This window comes from Vanessa atalanta, chromosome 18 (assembly GCF_905147765.1).
Source record: "Vanessa atalanta chromosome 18, ilVanAtal1.2, whole genome shotgun sequence".
Classification (NCBI taxonomy): Eukaryota; Metazoa; Arthropoda; class Insecta; order Lepidoptera; family Nymphalidae; genus Vanessa; species Vanessa atalanta.
In genome coordinates this window covers 365,659-382,647 of record NC_061888.1, presented here as the reverse complement: position 1 = coordinate 382,647, position 16,989 = coordinate 365,659, and the positions used below count along the sequence as shown (strand labels likewise).

Genomic DNA, 16,989 nt, shown 5'->3' with positions numbered 1-16,989 from the left:
CGCCCTTCTGTTGATCCGACATATACATATACAGAGAAACGGGTACCTATTTCGTCCGGGTGAAATAGGAATATTATTTACTCTCCGATCGCATCCCCACCTATCGAGTCCAATCTAAACCATGTACCGAATTTCATCAAATTGGCTCCATTGGCTGGCTTGTGAAAACATAATGCAGGTATAATTTCAAAAATGAAATACTCACCAAACAAGTGTTCTATTCTTACAATATTTCGTTGACAAATGTTGAGGGTAGGCAGAGATTCTCTATTCACATCTTTAAACGAATAACCAATAATGTGATCTAAGACGAACTCACCTGAAACAAAATAAAAGAAAATTAAATCTGTTTACAAAATCTTGACAGTTTCGATGCGGATATCCTTCGCTAGGACACGCTTACTGTTTGCTAAATTTTATACAATAGTTAGGTTTATTTTTCATATACTATACACTATACAGTCGATATATTACTTAACATAAAACATATTAATAAAAAAATCAAAATCAAAATATTATTAATTCAAGTAGGCTCATAAAAACACCTTTGAATCGTCATGTTAGTGTTGGATTAAATGTACCACCATATAAACTACCACCGGTTCGGAAAGTAGATTCTACCGAGAAGAATATTTTAATTAAAGAGTATGTCAGTAAAGATCAATATTTTTTTTATATACTGCCTAGAAATCAACTAATACAAAATACACGCTTATTTACCTTTAATATAATCTTGTTTTGAGTAATATGCCTTATTTATCAATATTATTTGGACAACTTAAAATTGTTTAAAAGGCAAAGTTAAAAATAACTGAGGAATATTATTATAGAAACAAATACCCTGTCTCAGGAAGGAGGGATGTATTAATGTGTTTCTCTCGAAAAGATTTATATTATTGTGAATATACATAATATTGTTGTAAGCAAATTGCGAAGTACTGTAAGTATATACACCCTAATAAACACACCCCGAAGGAAGTCTCGAGTTCCAAGATTATAAATATACCTAACAGCTCTTATTACAGTATGGAAACAGTTTTAATATCCGCAACGTAACTCAACAGCAAAACGCCGTAAGTCATAATGCTATGAAAGTAATCAAAGTATACTAATCGAGCAGTATCAACATCAGTTAGTTGTCTAACTTTTCTAACCGAGTATGCTGCGTTGCTGAGTCTCGCGGATCCAAAACTTCTTCGTATCTTATCGAATATCCTCATATCTGAGGATTCCAATGAAGTTTTAAATCTAAAGTGATTCCTAGAAATATTGTATTTTCCGTTACATTTAGATCACTATTGTTAAAGTTAACTAGAATATTTGCTTTCTTATATTAGGTAAAGCAAACGGTATGTATTTTCTAACTAAATCAATTATTTATCAAAACCAAGTTTGTGTAATTGATAGTGCATTGATTACATCGTTATAATTAGCTTGTTTCCTGTCAACATTAAAAATTAACGAGATATCATCAGAAAACAAAACAATATCACAAATACATTGAACATAAAAGGAAGATATATAACAAAAATAGAAAAGGACCCAAAATTGATCCTTTTGGAACGTCCATTTCTAGTACAAGTCTAGAAAACTTTATTTCATTAACAGAAACCTGTTGTATTCTTTGATTTAAGCATGAAGCAATGAGATATATGTAGAGTTTTACCATTAAAAATAACAACCGTAATGTTTTAGCTTATACAAAAGCATTTCGTGCTCTGAACAATCAAATGCTTTGGATAAATCACAGAACACGCCAAAAGCAGTCTGTGGTTGCTACCATACATTGCATATGTATCTAAGTAGTGTCATCCCAGCATCAGTTGTTGAGCAACCCCTAGTAAAATGGAATTGTTCACTATCAAAAATAGTATTTATACCAAAATGAAGCAGAAGTTAATTTAACATAATTTTTTCAAATATTTTGCTCATTAACGGAAGTATAGTATTAAAAGGATAGCTTTTGTTTCCACTTTTAAAAAATTGTAGCATAGAGCTTTCATCAATATAGTCGATCATATGAAATAGGGTTCAACTTATACTGGCCATTTCGGTCGTTCGCGACCTATCCTATATAAGCCACGCACGCACCGCTACCCCCGCCCAGCGACGCTGTAGAGGCCATTAGGGCCAGCATACTCAGTTCGAAAAAAAGCGCCGCAGCTTATAGTATTGAGAATGACTGCAAGCGTGCGCACGTATACAATAATACTATAATAATAATACTAAAAACGCTCGCGGTTACAAAACTATTTAAAAAAAAAACTAATTTATTATATCTCCGTAGTATATTTGATATGAAGATAGATTAAATCGACCTTATCGTATAATCATTATAGGTACATATTACTTTGCATGGATACCAATATATATATATTATAGAATAGGTTAAACTATTGTGTCTTAGTTTGTTCGTTAATTTGGTTGTTGTATTATATTTAAAATATTTTATATATAAGTATTACTGTCGTTTATTTCGATAAATAAGTTAATTAATAAATATTTTGTTTGTTAAAAATCATTTTTTTTATTGCAAGAGTTCCAGTGATGTTAGATCATCCCTTTGCATTTGAAAATAAATTTGTAGGTACGGCGCAGATGATTTTATGTTTATACGCCGGTTCCTTCTTATTCCAAAAAAGTTATCGTTAACTTTTAAGAGTCCAGTTTTCAGTGCACACGGCTAGCTTTATGTGGCTCTGTCGCCTGTTCGCAACTGCAAAGAAATCTATTCCTTAATGCCCCACGGCACTACGCGTAATATCGTGTAATAAACATTACGCAGTGAGACAAATACATCATAACTTTTTAATATTACAAGATTCAATTATAAATTTAAAACGTTCGGTTGTATGTAATTTGATTTTAATCGATGGCAAGTAGCTTAAAAATGTCAATTCAATTTCAAATCCATCAAAAAAAAATAATCATAATCTGTTCATCCATTTGGGATCTACAATGCCACGACAAACGCAAATATACACAGATATGTCAACCATATAATACGCCTACTTTTGAGGATTAAAGTCACGCGAACGGAGTCGCGGGCCCTAGCTAGCACTTAATAAATGACTACTTATATAATGAAATTAACTTATTATATCGATATAAGTAGTATATGTTCCAAAGAACAATATTTTGTTTTGAAATTAGATTGTATTGCCCTTTACGACATGATTTAAATCGACATTAAATGGAAGTTTTGAAAGGTTTAATGGCTTGTTATGATAATAACATTCACATAGATGACATAATTGTTGTTGTATCCCTAACTGTATTCACTGTAGCAGATTAATTCATGAAGACTTACAAAACCACAAGCTCTTTAATTGACACTTTTGTTTATGGTGTAATGGTCTGAACGTCATTCGATGGTCGAATAGCTTAAGGCATGTTTAGTAAAATGCTCATAGTCCACCTGTGGGCGTGCGGGGTTGTCGGTCGCACTCAATCAAACCCACTGGAGCGGTACAGGGTGTGATGACGACACAGGGCATAGTGCGGGGGTACTATGCACCCCACCCACCGCACTACACCTACCTCGGCATACCCTACGCCCGTCCGCACACGCGTTACGACAGGTTTAAGGTCAGTTGTTTCGTTTGACGATACACGCAAAACTAATTTGCGGAGCTGTTAGATTGTATCAGTTGTTAATTGGTAAATTATGATTAAGATTACTACACGATTACTCTAAAAAATAATAATAATGTTTAATTAAAGAGAAACTACATACCTACAAGATTACAATAAAACTAGCCGATAAGATTTTCAAATAATAACATTAATAATAGACAAGATTTTTCGTCTAATGTGAATGTACATTGTATTTATTTTTACCGGTTCTAGGATTACATCCATATACTCTATAACTCGAAAGGAAATTTCCGGTAAAGGTTTACGATGACACGGAGTATTATACGTGTATGTAATTATAGTATTATGGAAGTTTTTCGCCGAAATCATAACTTGTGAAATAGCAATTTTGGTACAAAAACAGATAATTGTGTTTATAAACACAGGAAATATTTAATGAGATTTTAATTGAAGCATCGCTGTTGAACTTTAAGCGATTTGAGAATGATTTCCAAATCAATTATACAAAAAAATAGAATACTAGGTGTTCCCTATGAATGCGTGCAATTTATATCCGGGTAAAATTGTATTAAGATCAGCTCTATACCTATTGTCTCATCAAGTGAAATAAAATAAGCTAATTTTAACAAGTATTATTTAATATCATAAGTTTACTATTGTATTTCGTTAATGAAAACATATAATAAAATTAAACCATATTCAATAATCGAACTGACTCTCGGAGTAAAGCCGGTTGGTCGTATTAATATTTGAGATAAGTACGTCGACGTGCTCGTTTATAAGAGTAGCGTGGTGGCTGAGCGCGACAGTTCGTGGAAGATCTTCAAGCATGGCGTGGCTACTAGAGATTGTGTCCGCGTTGCTACTCGTATCGTACGGTGAGTGACAAGAAATATGAAAAATATATATATTCTAGGGTAAGGTAGGGTTCTGTACGTTTTAGTAATCATATCGTTTTTTTTAATGCGTAAGTTTGGCAACTATACAATCAAATCAAGATTAGAGAATAGTTTTATTGGTAAAGTATAAATATAGTTTGACGAATAATAAGTATTTAATATTTAGAGTACATTTCTTAAATCGCCGATAAATTTTAATCATTGTCTATAATTTACCAGCTTTCTCGCCCGTCCGTGTAAGGCTAAACTCTATATAAAGACAGACCTCACATTCCGCTTCTTAAAATTGAAATTTCCAAAATATCTAGTAACCGTCTCCGTCGCGAAATGAGAATACAATTCACTGCCCGTCTCTCCCGTGGGTGTTGTAAGAGGCGAATAAGGGATATCTAAGCGGCCGTCTGCGAATCTGATGGTAGGATGTTAATATTCCTGCATGGATTGAATTATATGGACCCGAAAAGCGGTTTTTCCGCTGGCAGTCCGCAGTGAAGTATAGGTGCCCGAGCATGCCTTACAACTCGCTTTTCGTTTCGCAACACTTCTCTGACGATCATCTCTATGGTGGTAAAGCGTCGCTCACTTCACGTCTCCTTTAATAACAATTATGGTAGCGCATGTAAGAAAGAACGTAGCCCCAGATGGATCGCTTCACCAAGTTGAATCACACGCTGAACTCGACGCTGTATCCTCTTCACTTTTAAATCTCCAGAAGTAAAGGGCTCAAACGTGTCGAAGAATCCAGACCGCAACGTTAGTTTCTCGACCGAAACGAATTGTTAAAAAGTAGTGATTATAATTCTCGGTTGTACATAATATCTGCTTACTACAACAATTGGTTTGTTTACTTTAACTTACCTTCCTAATCACTTACTTACTTTTATGATTCGTGTAGTTATAACTTTATAAGTGAGTGCAGTTTAAAATTTGTTATTATTTGTCAGATGCCTAATACAGATTGTGATGACAACTTCTATTAATGACAGCTGTCACGATCTAGACTCTAGTGTTTGCCTATTTTAATTACGTATACATGTGTTTCATTATGATTAATTTAATTTTTTTTATTATTTGTTTTTTTTTTTCTGTAATACATAAATTTACTTTTATCATTTTTCAAATAATGTAATTTTTGGAATAATGACTGTTTTGATAATATTTTTGTTGTTCCAGTTTTTTAACTGGAACACCATTTCCATCGTGAAATTCATTTTGTTACCTTTCAGCAGATTATGTATATAATTATTATTTAAAGTTACTAGTTTTTAGTTTTATTAGTTATTAGTTTTATTAAATTCATAATCTCTCAACAGCTGGCGGGTAAGGCGGAACTATTATATATTTGATATTTGTATATTTATATATTGTTTTTATTAAATATATTTATATACTTATTTTAATTCACTATATTCTTATTTATTTATTATTATTTAATATATATGTATAATGATTGATAATAGCCATGTTCAAGACGACAATGATATTTATCTTTCTCTATCTTCTGATTCAGCCAGTACCGACGATAGCTTTCAAAGGGTTCCTTCTCCCAATGAATCCCTTTTAACTCTTTTTACTGACGTAACTAAAAACTATAACATTGTTCAAATTAACGCTCAGAGTATTCCTGCTCACTATCCTGATCTTCTCACATTGTTTGATAACAAAAACCTCCATGCTATTCTTGTTTCTGAATCATGGCTTAAGCCATGTTTGTCTTCTGAGTCACAGTGGCTCACTGACTGTGGATACAGTTTATGAACGGGTTGCAATTTTAATTCCTTATTGACACAATTATTTGACACTCATGCTCCCATTCGTCCTGTACGCTCAAAACATCGGCCTGCTCCCTGGCTTACCGATGAAATAATATAATAAAAATCGCGAGAAATATAGAAATATTCGGAATCGCTGCAACATGCAATGTAGAGATCAACAACGACGCCATATTCATCGGTCTTTAACTAACAATGATCCTTCTAAAGTGTGGAAATTTCTTGAAATACTTGGAATTGTGCTGGGAATACTTGGAAAGCACGTCAAGAACTAAATTCATATAATCTGGATATAAATCACCTTAACCAACATTTCTCGTCTTCGGATACCATAGATAGTACGACCAATACAAGCACTATTAGAAATATTTCAGCGTCTTCTACTCCCAAAATTCTTTCTCTTTTAGTCAGTTTACTGTATTTGATGTTAAGAAGAACATTCTAGACGTCAACTCTGATGCCGTGGGTTCAGATTTGCATTACCCGTCAAATGATTATTCTCATTATTGACCTTGTAGTTCCTATCATTACATCTATATAAAACTTGTCGATAGAATCCTGTACATTTCCTACGATCTGGAAAGATGCTCAAATAATCCCCGTACATAAAAAGTCCAATCCGAATAGTTACTCCGAATTCCGTCCAATATCGATTATTCCTTTCTTATCAAAAGTATTTGAGCGTCTTATATATCAACAAATGACTCCCTTTCTATCCAAAAATAACCTTATGAATCCTTTCCAATCCAGTTTTCGCTGTGGTCATAGTACGGCTATTGCGCTCGTTCAAATAACGGACGACATCAGACTCGGTATGGACAACCAGCTGATTACAGTGTTAGCACTGCTGGATTTCAGTAATGCATTTAACACTGTAGATTTTGACATTTTACTAGCTACACTACGTTCTCTTAACATATCTCCTAAGGTGACTGACTGGTTTCAGTGTTACTTGCGAGGGCGTCGGCAGCGCGTATACACTAATGGTCGTAACTCAGACTGGTGTATCCTAAGCGCTGGCGTCCCGCTAGGTGGCGTGTTGTCTCCTTTATTATTTTCTATATTCATTTCCTCTATCACTAATCACATTTCTTCTCTCTACCACTTGTACGCAGATGATCTCCAAATATATTTTCAGACTCAATTTAGGGGGCTCTCGGACACCATTGATTTCATAAACAAAGATTTGATGCATATAAGTCAATGGAGTAAATCTTATGGTCTGAGAGTTAATCCCACAAAAACATAGGTGATCATTGGTAGCCCGAGATTTATTTCACGGATTGACTGGAAACAATTACCACCTGCCCTTTTTGATGGCGTCTGCATACCAATCTGTGAAATAGCAAACAATCTTGGTGTAATCTTTGATAGGCACCTGTCTTGGGCATCTCAAATAAATGAAGTTAGTAAAAAAATATTCTCTTAGATTGGCTCACTGAGAAGATTGAAAACCTTTCTACCCATTACAGCTAAAGTTACGCAAGCACAATCTCTCCTTCTACCTATTCTTGACTATGCTGACACTTGTTATACTAACTCTAGTGGGGAGCAATTAAATAAACTTGAGCGATTACAAAACCTATACGGTACGGTATAATGTATACGGTTCATATTTGGTTTACGCAAATATGATCATGTTTCCGAATTTCGCCAAAAACTCAAGTGGCTCTCTATTCGCCTTCGCAGGAATACTCACATTTTATCTCTTCTCTATTCTATTCTTTTTAATCCAGCGACACTCTTCTATCTTAAAGAGCGTTTCACTCTCCTCAGGGAGACTCATAAGCGTGCTCTTAATTCTCTCCATTCCTTCCCACTCTTCTTCTTATTATTCTAAGTCCTTCACTGTTGAAGCTTCTCGAATTTGGAATTCATTACCCTTAGCTATAAGACGCGCACAGTCGTTAGCCGTTTTTAAAAGTATGTTTAAGGACTTTTACTTGTCGCATTAAGCAGTCGTGTTGTCGTTGTTAATTTTTTGTTCTGTTATATCTCCTTTTTTTATATATATATATATTATGTATTTATTTATGTAAATATTTATTAGCATTAGCATTAGCAGCCTGTAAATTTTCCCACTGCTGGACTAAAGGCCTCCTCTCCCTTTGAGGAGAAGGTTTGGAGCACATTTCACCACGCTGCTCCAATGCGGGTTAGCGGAATGCACATGTGGCAGAATTTCGTTGAAATTAGACACATGCAGGTTTCCTCACGATCTTTTCCTTCACCGCCGAGCACGAGATGAATTATAAACACAAATTAAGCACATGAAAATTCAGTGGTGCCTGCCTGGGTTTGAACCCGAAATCATCGGTTAAGATGTACGCGTTCTAACCACTGGGCCATCTCGGCTCCCACTGGGCCATCTCGGGTTTATTATAGTATATATTTATATTATATATATTTATTGTTATCTGTGTATTGTGTAATATTATATTATGTATGTATTATATTATGACTTAAATTACTGTACCCTTCCCATATATGTAAATATTATGATCCTCTGCCCAAAGGTTGCCTGGAAGAGATCGCTGCTGAGTGATAAGGCCGCCTGTTGCACCTCATGCAACTTTGTGTAGCAATATTGTAATTTTTAGTTTTACGTTTGGGTGCAATAAAGAATAAATAAATAAATAAAAGAACGGTTGAGCCCCTTACAAACTAACCATACTCATAGGAATGCTCATCCTTTCGATCTTGACTTCTTGATTTTGACGCATGACTTGAGCCAACTCATTGATCAGCCCACCAGTATCCTAGATATAGATACTCAACCCTATACTCTATCAGTAGAGTATCGGTTTGAGGTTCAGGTTCCTCTTGGTTTCAAAGATCACAGCCTGGTATCTAACAAACTGCCACAAGTCAAACTGCTGCCAGTAAAGATAGGTAAACGTCGTGTTTGGCATTATAAGTCGGCAGACTGGGCGATTTGGCGATTACTTTGGGTCAGTTCCTTGGAAAGAACGTTGCTTTAGTGGGAAAGCTCCGACAGCTAGCACCGCTGCTGTTGCTCGTGAGATCCAGTTGGGGATGGAATACTACATTCTTAATTCAGATCACACCAGTAGGCGTACGCGTAACCGTTGGTTTACTCGTTGATGGATAAAATTAGCCAGTTTAATAGGCGTGAGGGACAAATTTTCCTTTGGTTCCTATATTTAGAGACGCATGACCATATAAGAAATGATTGATATATTTTATAGTATAATGTAAATTAGCGCCTACCAATAGCAATAGCAATACAATACCGATCGTCAGCGTATTCTTAAGTTATTCCTCTCAAGATGCTAAAATGTGTTGGTGAGCACAGTAATTGAGTAAATTAGGTTTACTAACTTAACTTCAGACCACATAAGGCGCTTTGCCGTTTCCATTTTCATGCCGAAAGAGGACACTAACCTCCCCATTTTTGTCTAACTTTTGTTTAAAGGAGACTTTAGCTTTAAGGTTCAGGGTAGTACTTTCCATAGCACTGGACAATTTTTAATTCATGTATGTCGGCGAACTGGGAAATTAGTCACCATCACCCGTAGACATTACCCCTGTGGGAAATATTAACTATTCCAAACATAGTTAATGCACCAGATACCTCGAAATCTGCACTGGCTTAATCACCTTTCAAACCAGAACAACAGTATTCAACAGCATTCGACCAGGGTTGTTACATAAACTAGTAAAAGAATTGAAATCACCTCACACAACACAACCTGTAAGTTTAATCACGACGTTCACCATCATCACCAGGAACGTCGTGACAGTAGAGCGCGAGGTGAATACATAACATAATTTAACATAAGGGACATGGAAAATTCGTTCGGATTCGATTCGATTCGGGAACTTGATTCGGATTTCGACTTGGTCTTACATAATAGTTGTACAGATCACGCAATAAATATCATATCAACATACATAGTGTTTCTGCGGCATTTATATTTATATCTGTACTACATATTATTACATATAAAGATATGTAATTAATTATAAAAATTGAATGGTCATTATAACACTATTAAGCAATTAATAATATTAATCGTAAACGATAACAAAATTATCACCGATTGATATATTTAAATCGATTATGATAAAACTGTTATGATGATACACGAGTTCTTGGTTGGATCTAGGTAGGTATTTAGCCGACTTCAAAAAGAAGTGTTTATGAGTTTGACCTTTTCTTGTTTAGTTCGATTGATAACCGATTATGATAAAACTTTTTTATTCGAATGGTTTAACTATTTATAAGCTTATAGTGTAACTTCATATGCAGATACAATCTTTGAAGTAACTTTTTTTGTATAAAGAACAATTCGAATGAATACGGATATTTTTTTTTGACTTCTATGACTTTATAAAATATATTTATTGATTTTTTGCTTTTATTAAAAGCTATCCCATTTTTTTGTTATTTTGAAATTATGATACATCTCGCGGCGGTTCCTTGATGAAAGTGGAAAAAGCCTTAAAAGGATTAAGCTGATGTCAAGCACTTGTTTATAATTTCAGTTTTAATAATATTTCGATGCATCTTTGCAATCCCCTAGTATGCCAGACGAACAGTACCGAGTAATAATTAATTCTAAACAAGAATTGTCCGTACAACATTCATCACATGGAAAGCATTTTTTTTATATAGATTTGGAACATATCGGCCGGTTCATTGTCTGGATCTCGATTCCGTAGCGCGTGCTACGCGATGCTACGCGAGCTCCAGTGTTCCTGTGCTCCTTACAACTAGCGTCAAACATAGCTTATCAATTACTCGTGAAACTATAAAGTTGAATAAATGTTTTATATATCTCTATATAAAATGAGCAGATGAATAATTCTTCTTTCTTTATGTAGCAATAATTTAACTTTTCAATGTATTTTATGTAATACATTTTAGCAGTAAAGAAACCTTGTGTGACTTGTAGTATAAATAAAACTAAAACATTTTGAATAACGATATGTTACATACAAATGAGTTTCACATAAGAGTGAGTAGCCGTTAGTAAAATATATCTAAGTATGGCTATAAATCATGTAAATAATTAATTTAATTTTGCAGTGAGGGGTGCGCCTCGGTTACTAAGAGACGGTTCAGATTGCGAGGTGAGCGCACATCTGCAGTCTGGGTGGGTGTGTGGCGTACATCGCGTCGCCAGCAATACGACTCACTTCGCTAGCTTCCTGGGTGTGCCGTACGCAGCACAGCCTCTAGGCGAACGTCGGTTTCGAGTAAGCACATCTATCGATTAGTCCAAATTATACGATGTTATGCTACTATTTATTTTTGTTTTATCAGGACTACGGTCAGGTCAACGGGCCACGGCGACTGGTATTTGATCACCTTCGCCTATAGACATTTGCATTTTATGTGTTATTTAATACGCCTCCAACCATCGGCTTTAAGACAAACGATCACAATTCAAATCATCTCTACAAAAACGTAGAACTCTTACGTAACATAAATTGTTCTCATTAACTTTTAGGAGTTAGAGCCTGTGGAGCCATGGGATGACTTCTACGATGCATCTAACGAAGGACCTATATGTCCTCAACACGACATATTTTACGGACCCCTGCTGGGCTCTGCCAACATGAGTGAAGCGTGCATATCCGCCAACATCCATGTACCTTTGGATGCCTTACCCGGGTACGAGACTCCGACGCCAGATCAGGAACTTCTACCTGTTATAGTCTTCGTTCACGGAGGTGGCTTCGCTTTCGGTTCTGGAGGAATAAGTCTTCATGGGCCAGAGTATCTCATGCATAAAGACGTCATCGTCATCACTTTTAACTACAGGTGAGATACTACCAACTATAACGAAACTTTACTCGTTTGAATTATGTACGCCACTTGAAAATTTTATTGGTCAAATTGATATTTACTTCAAAAAATCATCTGAAACATGACGTTAACATAACTCGTCTTTGCTTCTGATAAATATTAAACGCAGATTCTAAACTCGAAGTGGTTATTAGACGGATACCTTGCCCTACAAAAGGTACATGGCCATAAATAACAACTAAGTGACCACATGGTTCTGCTTCATTAATCTTACACCACACCATAACCCATAAACATATCAAGCCAAATTGCCAAGCATTACGTTATATTGATTACAACTTGGATAATAATTTTAACCTCATTTCAGGCGCCAATTCTTCTGTTTGTTATATTCGTAATTGTTTTGACATACAATAATATATAGATTTAGAAATCGTGGTAGTCTTCGTAGATTTCAATACGGGAAATATAATTGTGTATCGATTATTTACATATTTTATTTGAGATAAAGTTTAGCTATTGATGTCCTTGCTAATTTTTCTAAGCAGAATATTTTTAAGGATTTTTAAGGATGTTTATAGTTTTGTATACATTTATGTTTGGAATAACTCCGTCATATATCAACGGATTAGCAAAAATATTTTTTATTCAAAAGAGGTTTATTGATGACAGATAACGAAACTCTTCAATAAATGGCAGCATATCAATCGCGATTGATGCTATATTATTATTATATGAAAAGACCAATAGAAAGGCTGTTTCCTTTTTGGTCAAATAACTTTAATTTATAACTTAACATAGTCCGTAACATTCACAAGCGATTAATAAGCCTAATCTTATCCTTATAGTCGTCGTGATTGTAGACTTTTAGTCATGATTAGTTATTATATATTTGTCATTAATATTATTAGTTTAATTTAAAAAATAGAATACATTTTGTTTATCTTTTTTTTATAATATGGATCTACATATCGTGATAAAACAATAGATTCGGTTGATGACTCAAAAACATTGGGTATCGTTTGAAAACTAGTGTCCGAATAAAGCAAGGTCATTATTTTTTGTAATGAATTTTGACAAAGTTCTCATAATTACAAAAAAAGAAACAATAATTCCAACCGGTTTGAAGTAATTTTATTCATACTATAATAATAAGGAAAATACTGAGATAAAATAATTTTGCATAATTTGGACCGTTTAAACGTTTTTCTGTCGGTTCTTAATAAAAATCTTTATTCATTACTTAAATTCAAAACGGTAGTCCGTAGATCTAGATTAGATATATTGACATTAAACTTACTTCTTTTGACCGATTCTCATGATTATCTGAACTGCCTTGCCTTTCATAGTTATCACTCTTCACACATCCTTTCAACAAAGGTTTAATAGCTTGGATCACATAATCCTCTTAGGATATTGCGATAACCCAGTCTTCAAAGGAGGTGACGGAAGCCTTCCGAATAATTACCGACAGACAGCAGTTCTGAGTGCCTTATCTAAGGTTCTCGAACGTTTGATTAATAAAAGACTAGTTTCATGACTCGAACGTTTCAATTTAATATTACAACAACAATTTGGCTTCCGCAAAAGTATGACAATTAATGATGTTGTCCTAAATTTAACTCGTCTTGTCTTACAAAACCTAAATCACAAGAAAAATATTATTAATGTATTTTTAGATGTCATGAAGGCTTTCGACAACATTTAAGTCAGCTCTCTCTTAATCAAAAGTGGAAAAGTGGGTGTGAAGGGTCACATTTAAAGCGATAACAACTATAGTGATGAACTTTCCATCAATTACGGCGTTCCACAAGGAACTATATTAAGTCCCACACTATTTCTAATTTTTATCAATGATCTATCTAACTTTGTAATCCCACATGCTACAGTTTTATCCTTTGCAGACGATAGCAGTAACTTTTGTTGCGAATTAGTGGTCTGAGCTTGAACATATGCCACAATTTGGCTTAAATTTAACCATAAACTGGCTTTATTTCCACACAATTCTAAATTATTTCAATATCTTTAAAACTAATTTATAACCTATTTGATCATTTCTACCTTTCAACCGACCTAACTTTTATTCCTCAAAGCTTACAATTGATATATACAAACAAGAACATTTTGTCAATGTCCTGAGATAATGCCTGAAAATATATATTGAAGTACCTGAGTAGAATCTTAGATAAGAATCTCAATTTCAAGTCACACATTAACCTAATTACAGGCAGAAATCGCCTACTAATATATGTTATTAAAACTCTACGAAATATTGCAAACCAAATAATTAAATTTTTGAAAAAAATTTTTTGGTCTTTTTGATGAATATTTTATACAAAAACTGACAATACATAAAACTAGTTCTTTGTAAGGTCGGCTTCTGATTGATTATCAGAGCTACTGTACTTATATAACGCGATACTATCATACTATATTTTAAAAACGCACCTGAAAACTGATGGAGACAGAAACACGGACATATAATTATATATTTAGATTTCTATCGCCGCAGGCAGATTTCATCTCTCCCCTTAATTATATAATGAATTTCATGTTCATTATAAAAATGATGTATAAATTGTTTTTTTTTTTAATGTCCGTGTTAAATTAAATATGTTCTATATCTATACTGCAATATCAAATACTCTTTATTATTTTATATATTACCTGCAAAACCTTCTCCATGAAAAAATTCATAATATGTTCTAAATTTCGTAGTGATTTGTCAAACGACACAAGTCTACGGATCTCCAACAGATACCCACACTCGTTTTGGTACATGTATTTTTGTCTAAATATAATCGACTAACTTTGTCGTACACGTTTTTCAGGTTAAATGTCTTCGGCTTCCTCTCGCTGAACTCGTCGAGCATCCCCGGTAATAACGGTCTGCGTGATATCGTAACCCTGCTGAGATGGGTGCAGACCAATGCCCAGTCGTTCGGCGGAGATCCCAACAACGTGACGCTGGCAGGGCAGAGTGCCGGAGCCAGCTGTGCACATCTACTATCTTTGTCCAATGTCGCGGATGGATTATTCCACAGGTAATTTTGTATATTTTTTTAATTATTTTAAGAATAACTGCGTTTATATCTTAACGCGTTTCTTATCTTATTTTGAAGACACTAGACATATTATTTTGTCTTTTTTTGTATATAAATCTTTTTCTGTATATACACACTGTTTAACGATTTTGAGAAAAACCATAATTAAGAGTTCAACTTATTTGCCAACCAGTTTCTGATAACGTCAGTTTTAACTCAATTAGAAATCACTGTTGTTAATTTTTTTAGAATGTTGTTCCGTCATTTTTAGTTATTGAAATAATCCATAATCACTTATTATTTTATTATTACAAATTGTCATATATTCAGTTTTGTTTGTCATTTAAATATAAATAAGAAAAATAAACAGTATTTCTGTGTTATTACAGACTAATATTGATGAGCGGTACTAGCACCAGTTACTTTACCACTTCTCCAGCGTACGCTCAGGTAGCGGCGAATCTATTCTTATCCAACCTCGGCATCAACGCCACTGACCCAGAGGTAATCCATCAACAGCTGATAGACATGCCGCTCCAAGATATCATGGAAGCCAATAAGCAAACTCAAGATCAAAACGGCATCGTAGCTTTTCTGCCGGTTGTCGAATCCTCATTCCCAGGTGTCACCGCGGTATTGGAAGACGACCCTGATGTTTTAATGTCAAATGGCCGCGGAAAGAATATTCCGTTAATAGTTGGTTTTACGACAGCAGAGTGCGAAGCATTCCGTCCGAATTTCGAGGGAATTGACATATTAAGTCTTATAAACGAAAGTCCACAACTAATTTTATCGCCGAATCTACTTTACAAAGTGCCGACTAATGTCGCGTTGGATTTGGCACAGAGAGTTAAAGAGAGGTATTTCAATGGTACACCGACTATGGATAAGTTTATAAAGAGTTGCTCTGATTCAGCTTATGTTTATCCCGCTATGAAATTAGCAGAAAAACGAGTTTTAATGCAAGGAGCTCCGGTGTTCTTGTATCAATATTCTTATGAGGCAGATTTCAATGTGATGAAGGAGGCCAAAGGACTTTCGTACGAGGGTGCTACCCATGTAGAAGATTTGACGTTTGTCTTCCGAGCGAATGCTATGGAAGGTGTACAAGGCTTTTCGCCTCCTACGCAAAAGGATAAACTAATGGCAAAATGGATGACAATGTTCTTTAAAAACTTTTCGTATTGCAAGTAAGTACCAATGAAGAATTATTTATAGTTTTTTATGACAAATATCCGCACAAGTTTTTGTTATTTACAATAATATCTAGTTATTGCAGATGTTAATTACACAAGGAAAATAGGTTAAATTCTTTTCCAATTAAAACCGTGTGTAATGCATCATCAATGAGCAGGTATATCGTCTAGAATAGGGTAAACTCTAATGATAGTGACAAATGAACGTTTAGTGACTTCAGTTAGCTCACTCTCTTAATCTAACTATCAATTAAGGTACAATTTTGGATTTAGCAAATTTGTAATTTTTTTGGTATTATTTTTATACATCATTTATTTGTTAACGTTTTCAGTGACCCGACTTGCAATCAGCTTCCGCAGTCAAACTGGCCGGCAGTCGAGGAGCCGTTGCCTGTCCAGTACCAGAACATCAACATGCCCATGTCCTTTTCGTTCACGGAGCTGACAAATGAACAGCAAGACATGGTGCAGTTCTTCGACAGTTTAGAGAACAGTACCAGTCAAATATGAGACATTGTTTTGCGGTGTGTTGCTTGTGTGCCGTTTATTATTTTCTAATTAAGTTCAATATTGAACCGTCCACAATTATTGGATTTAACTGTACCTGAAATATTTAATTTTTAAATTAATTTCTAGATTCGTAACCTTGTAATTGCCCTACTAGGTTAGTGTATTCTATTATTTCGAATACATTTTAGATTTTGC

General features: G+C 34.6%; 2 protein-coding genes across 3 annotated transcripts in view; one reads left to right on the top strand and one right to left on the bottom strand.

The window, feature by feature from the left end:
- LOC125071017 (serine/threonine-protein kinase D1) overlaps positions 1-16,989 on the bottom strand; it is an 87,420-nt gene that overhangs the window by 51,252 nt on the left and 19,179 nt on the right. The window lies entirely within an intron of this gene.
- Positions 3,481-16,824, top strand: LOC125071093 (juvenile hormone esterase-like). Its single transcript, XM_047681185.1, has 8 exons — positions 3,481-3,588; positions 4,381-4,475; positions 6,676-6,734; positions 11,322-11,491; positions 11,746-12,059; positions 14,876-15,088; positions 15,478-16,278; positions 16,617-16,824. Exons 1-8 carry the CDS (start codon positions 3,481-3,483, stop codon positions 16,792-16,794), a joined length of 1,938 nt encoding a protein of 645 aa, XP_047537141.1. The 3' UTR covers positions 16,795-16,824.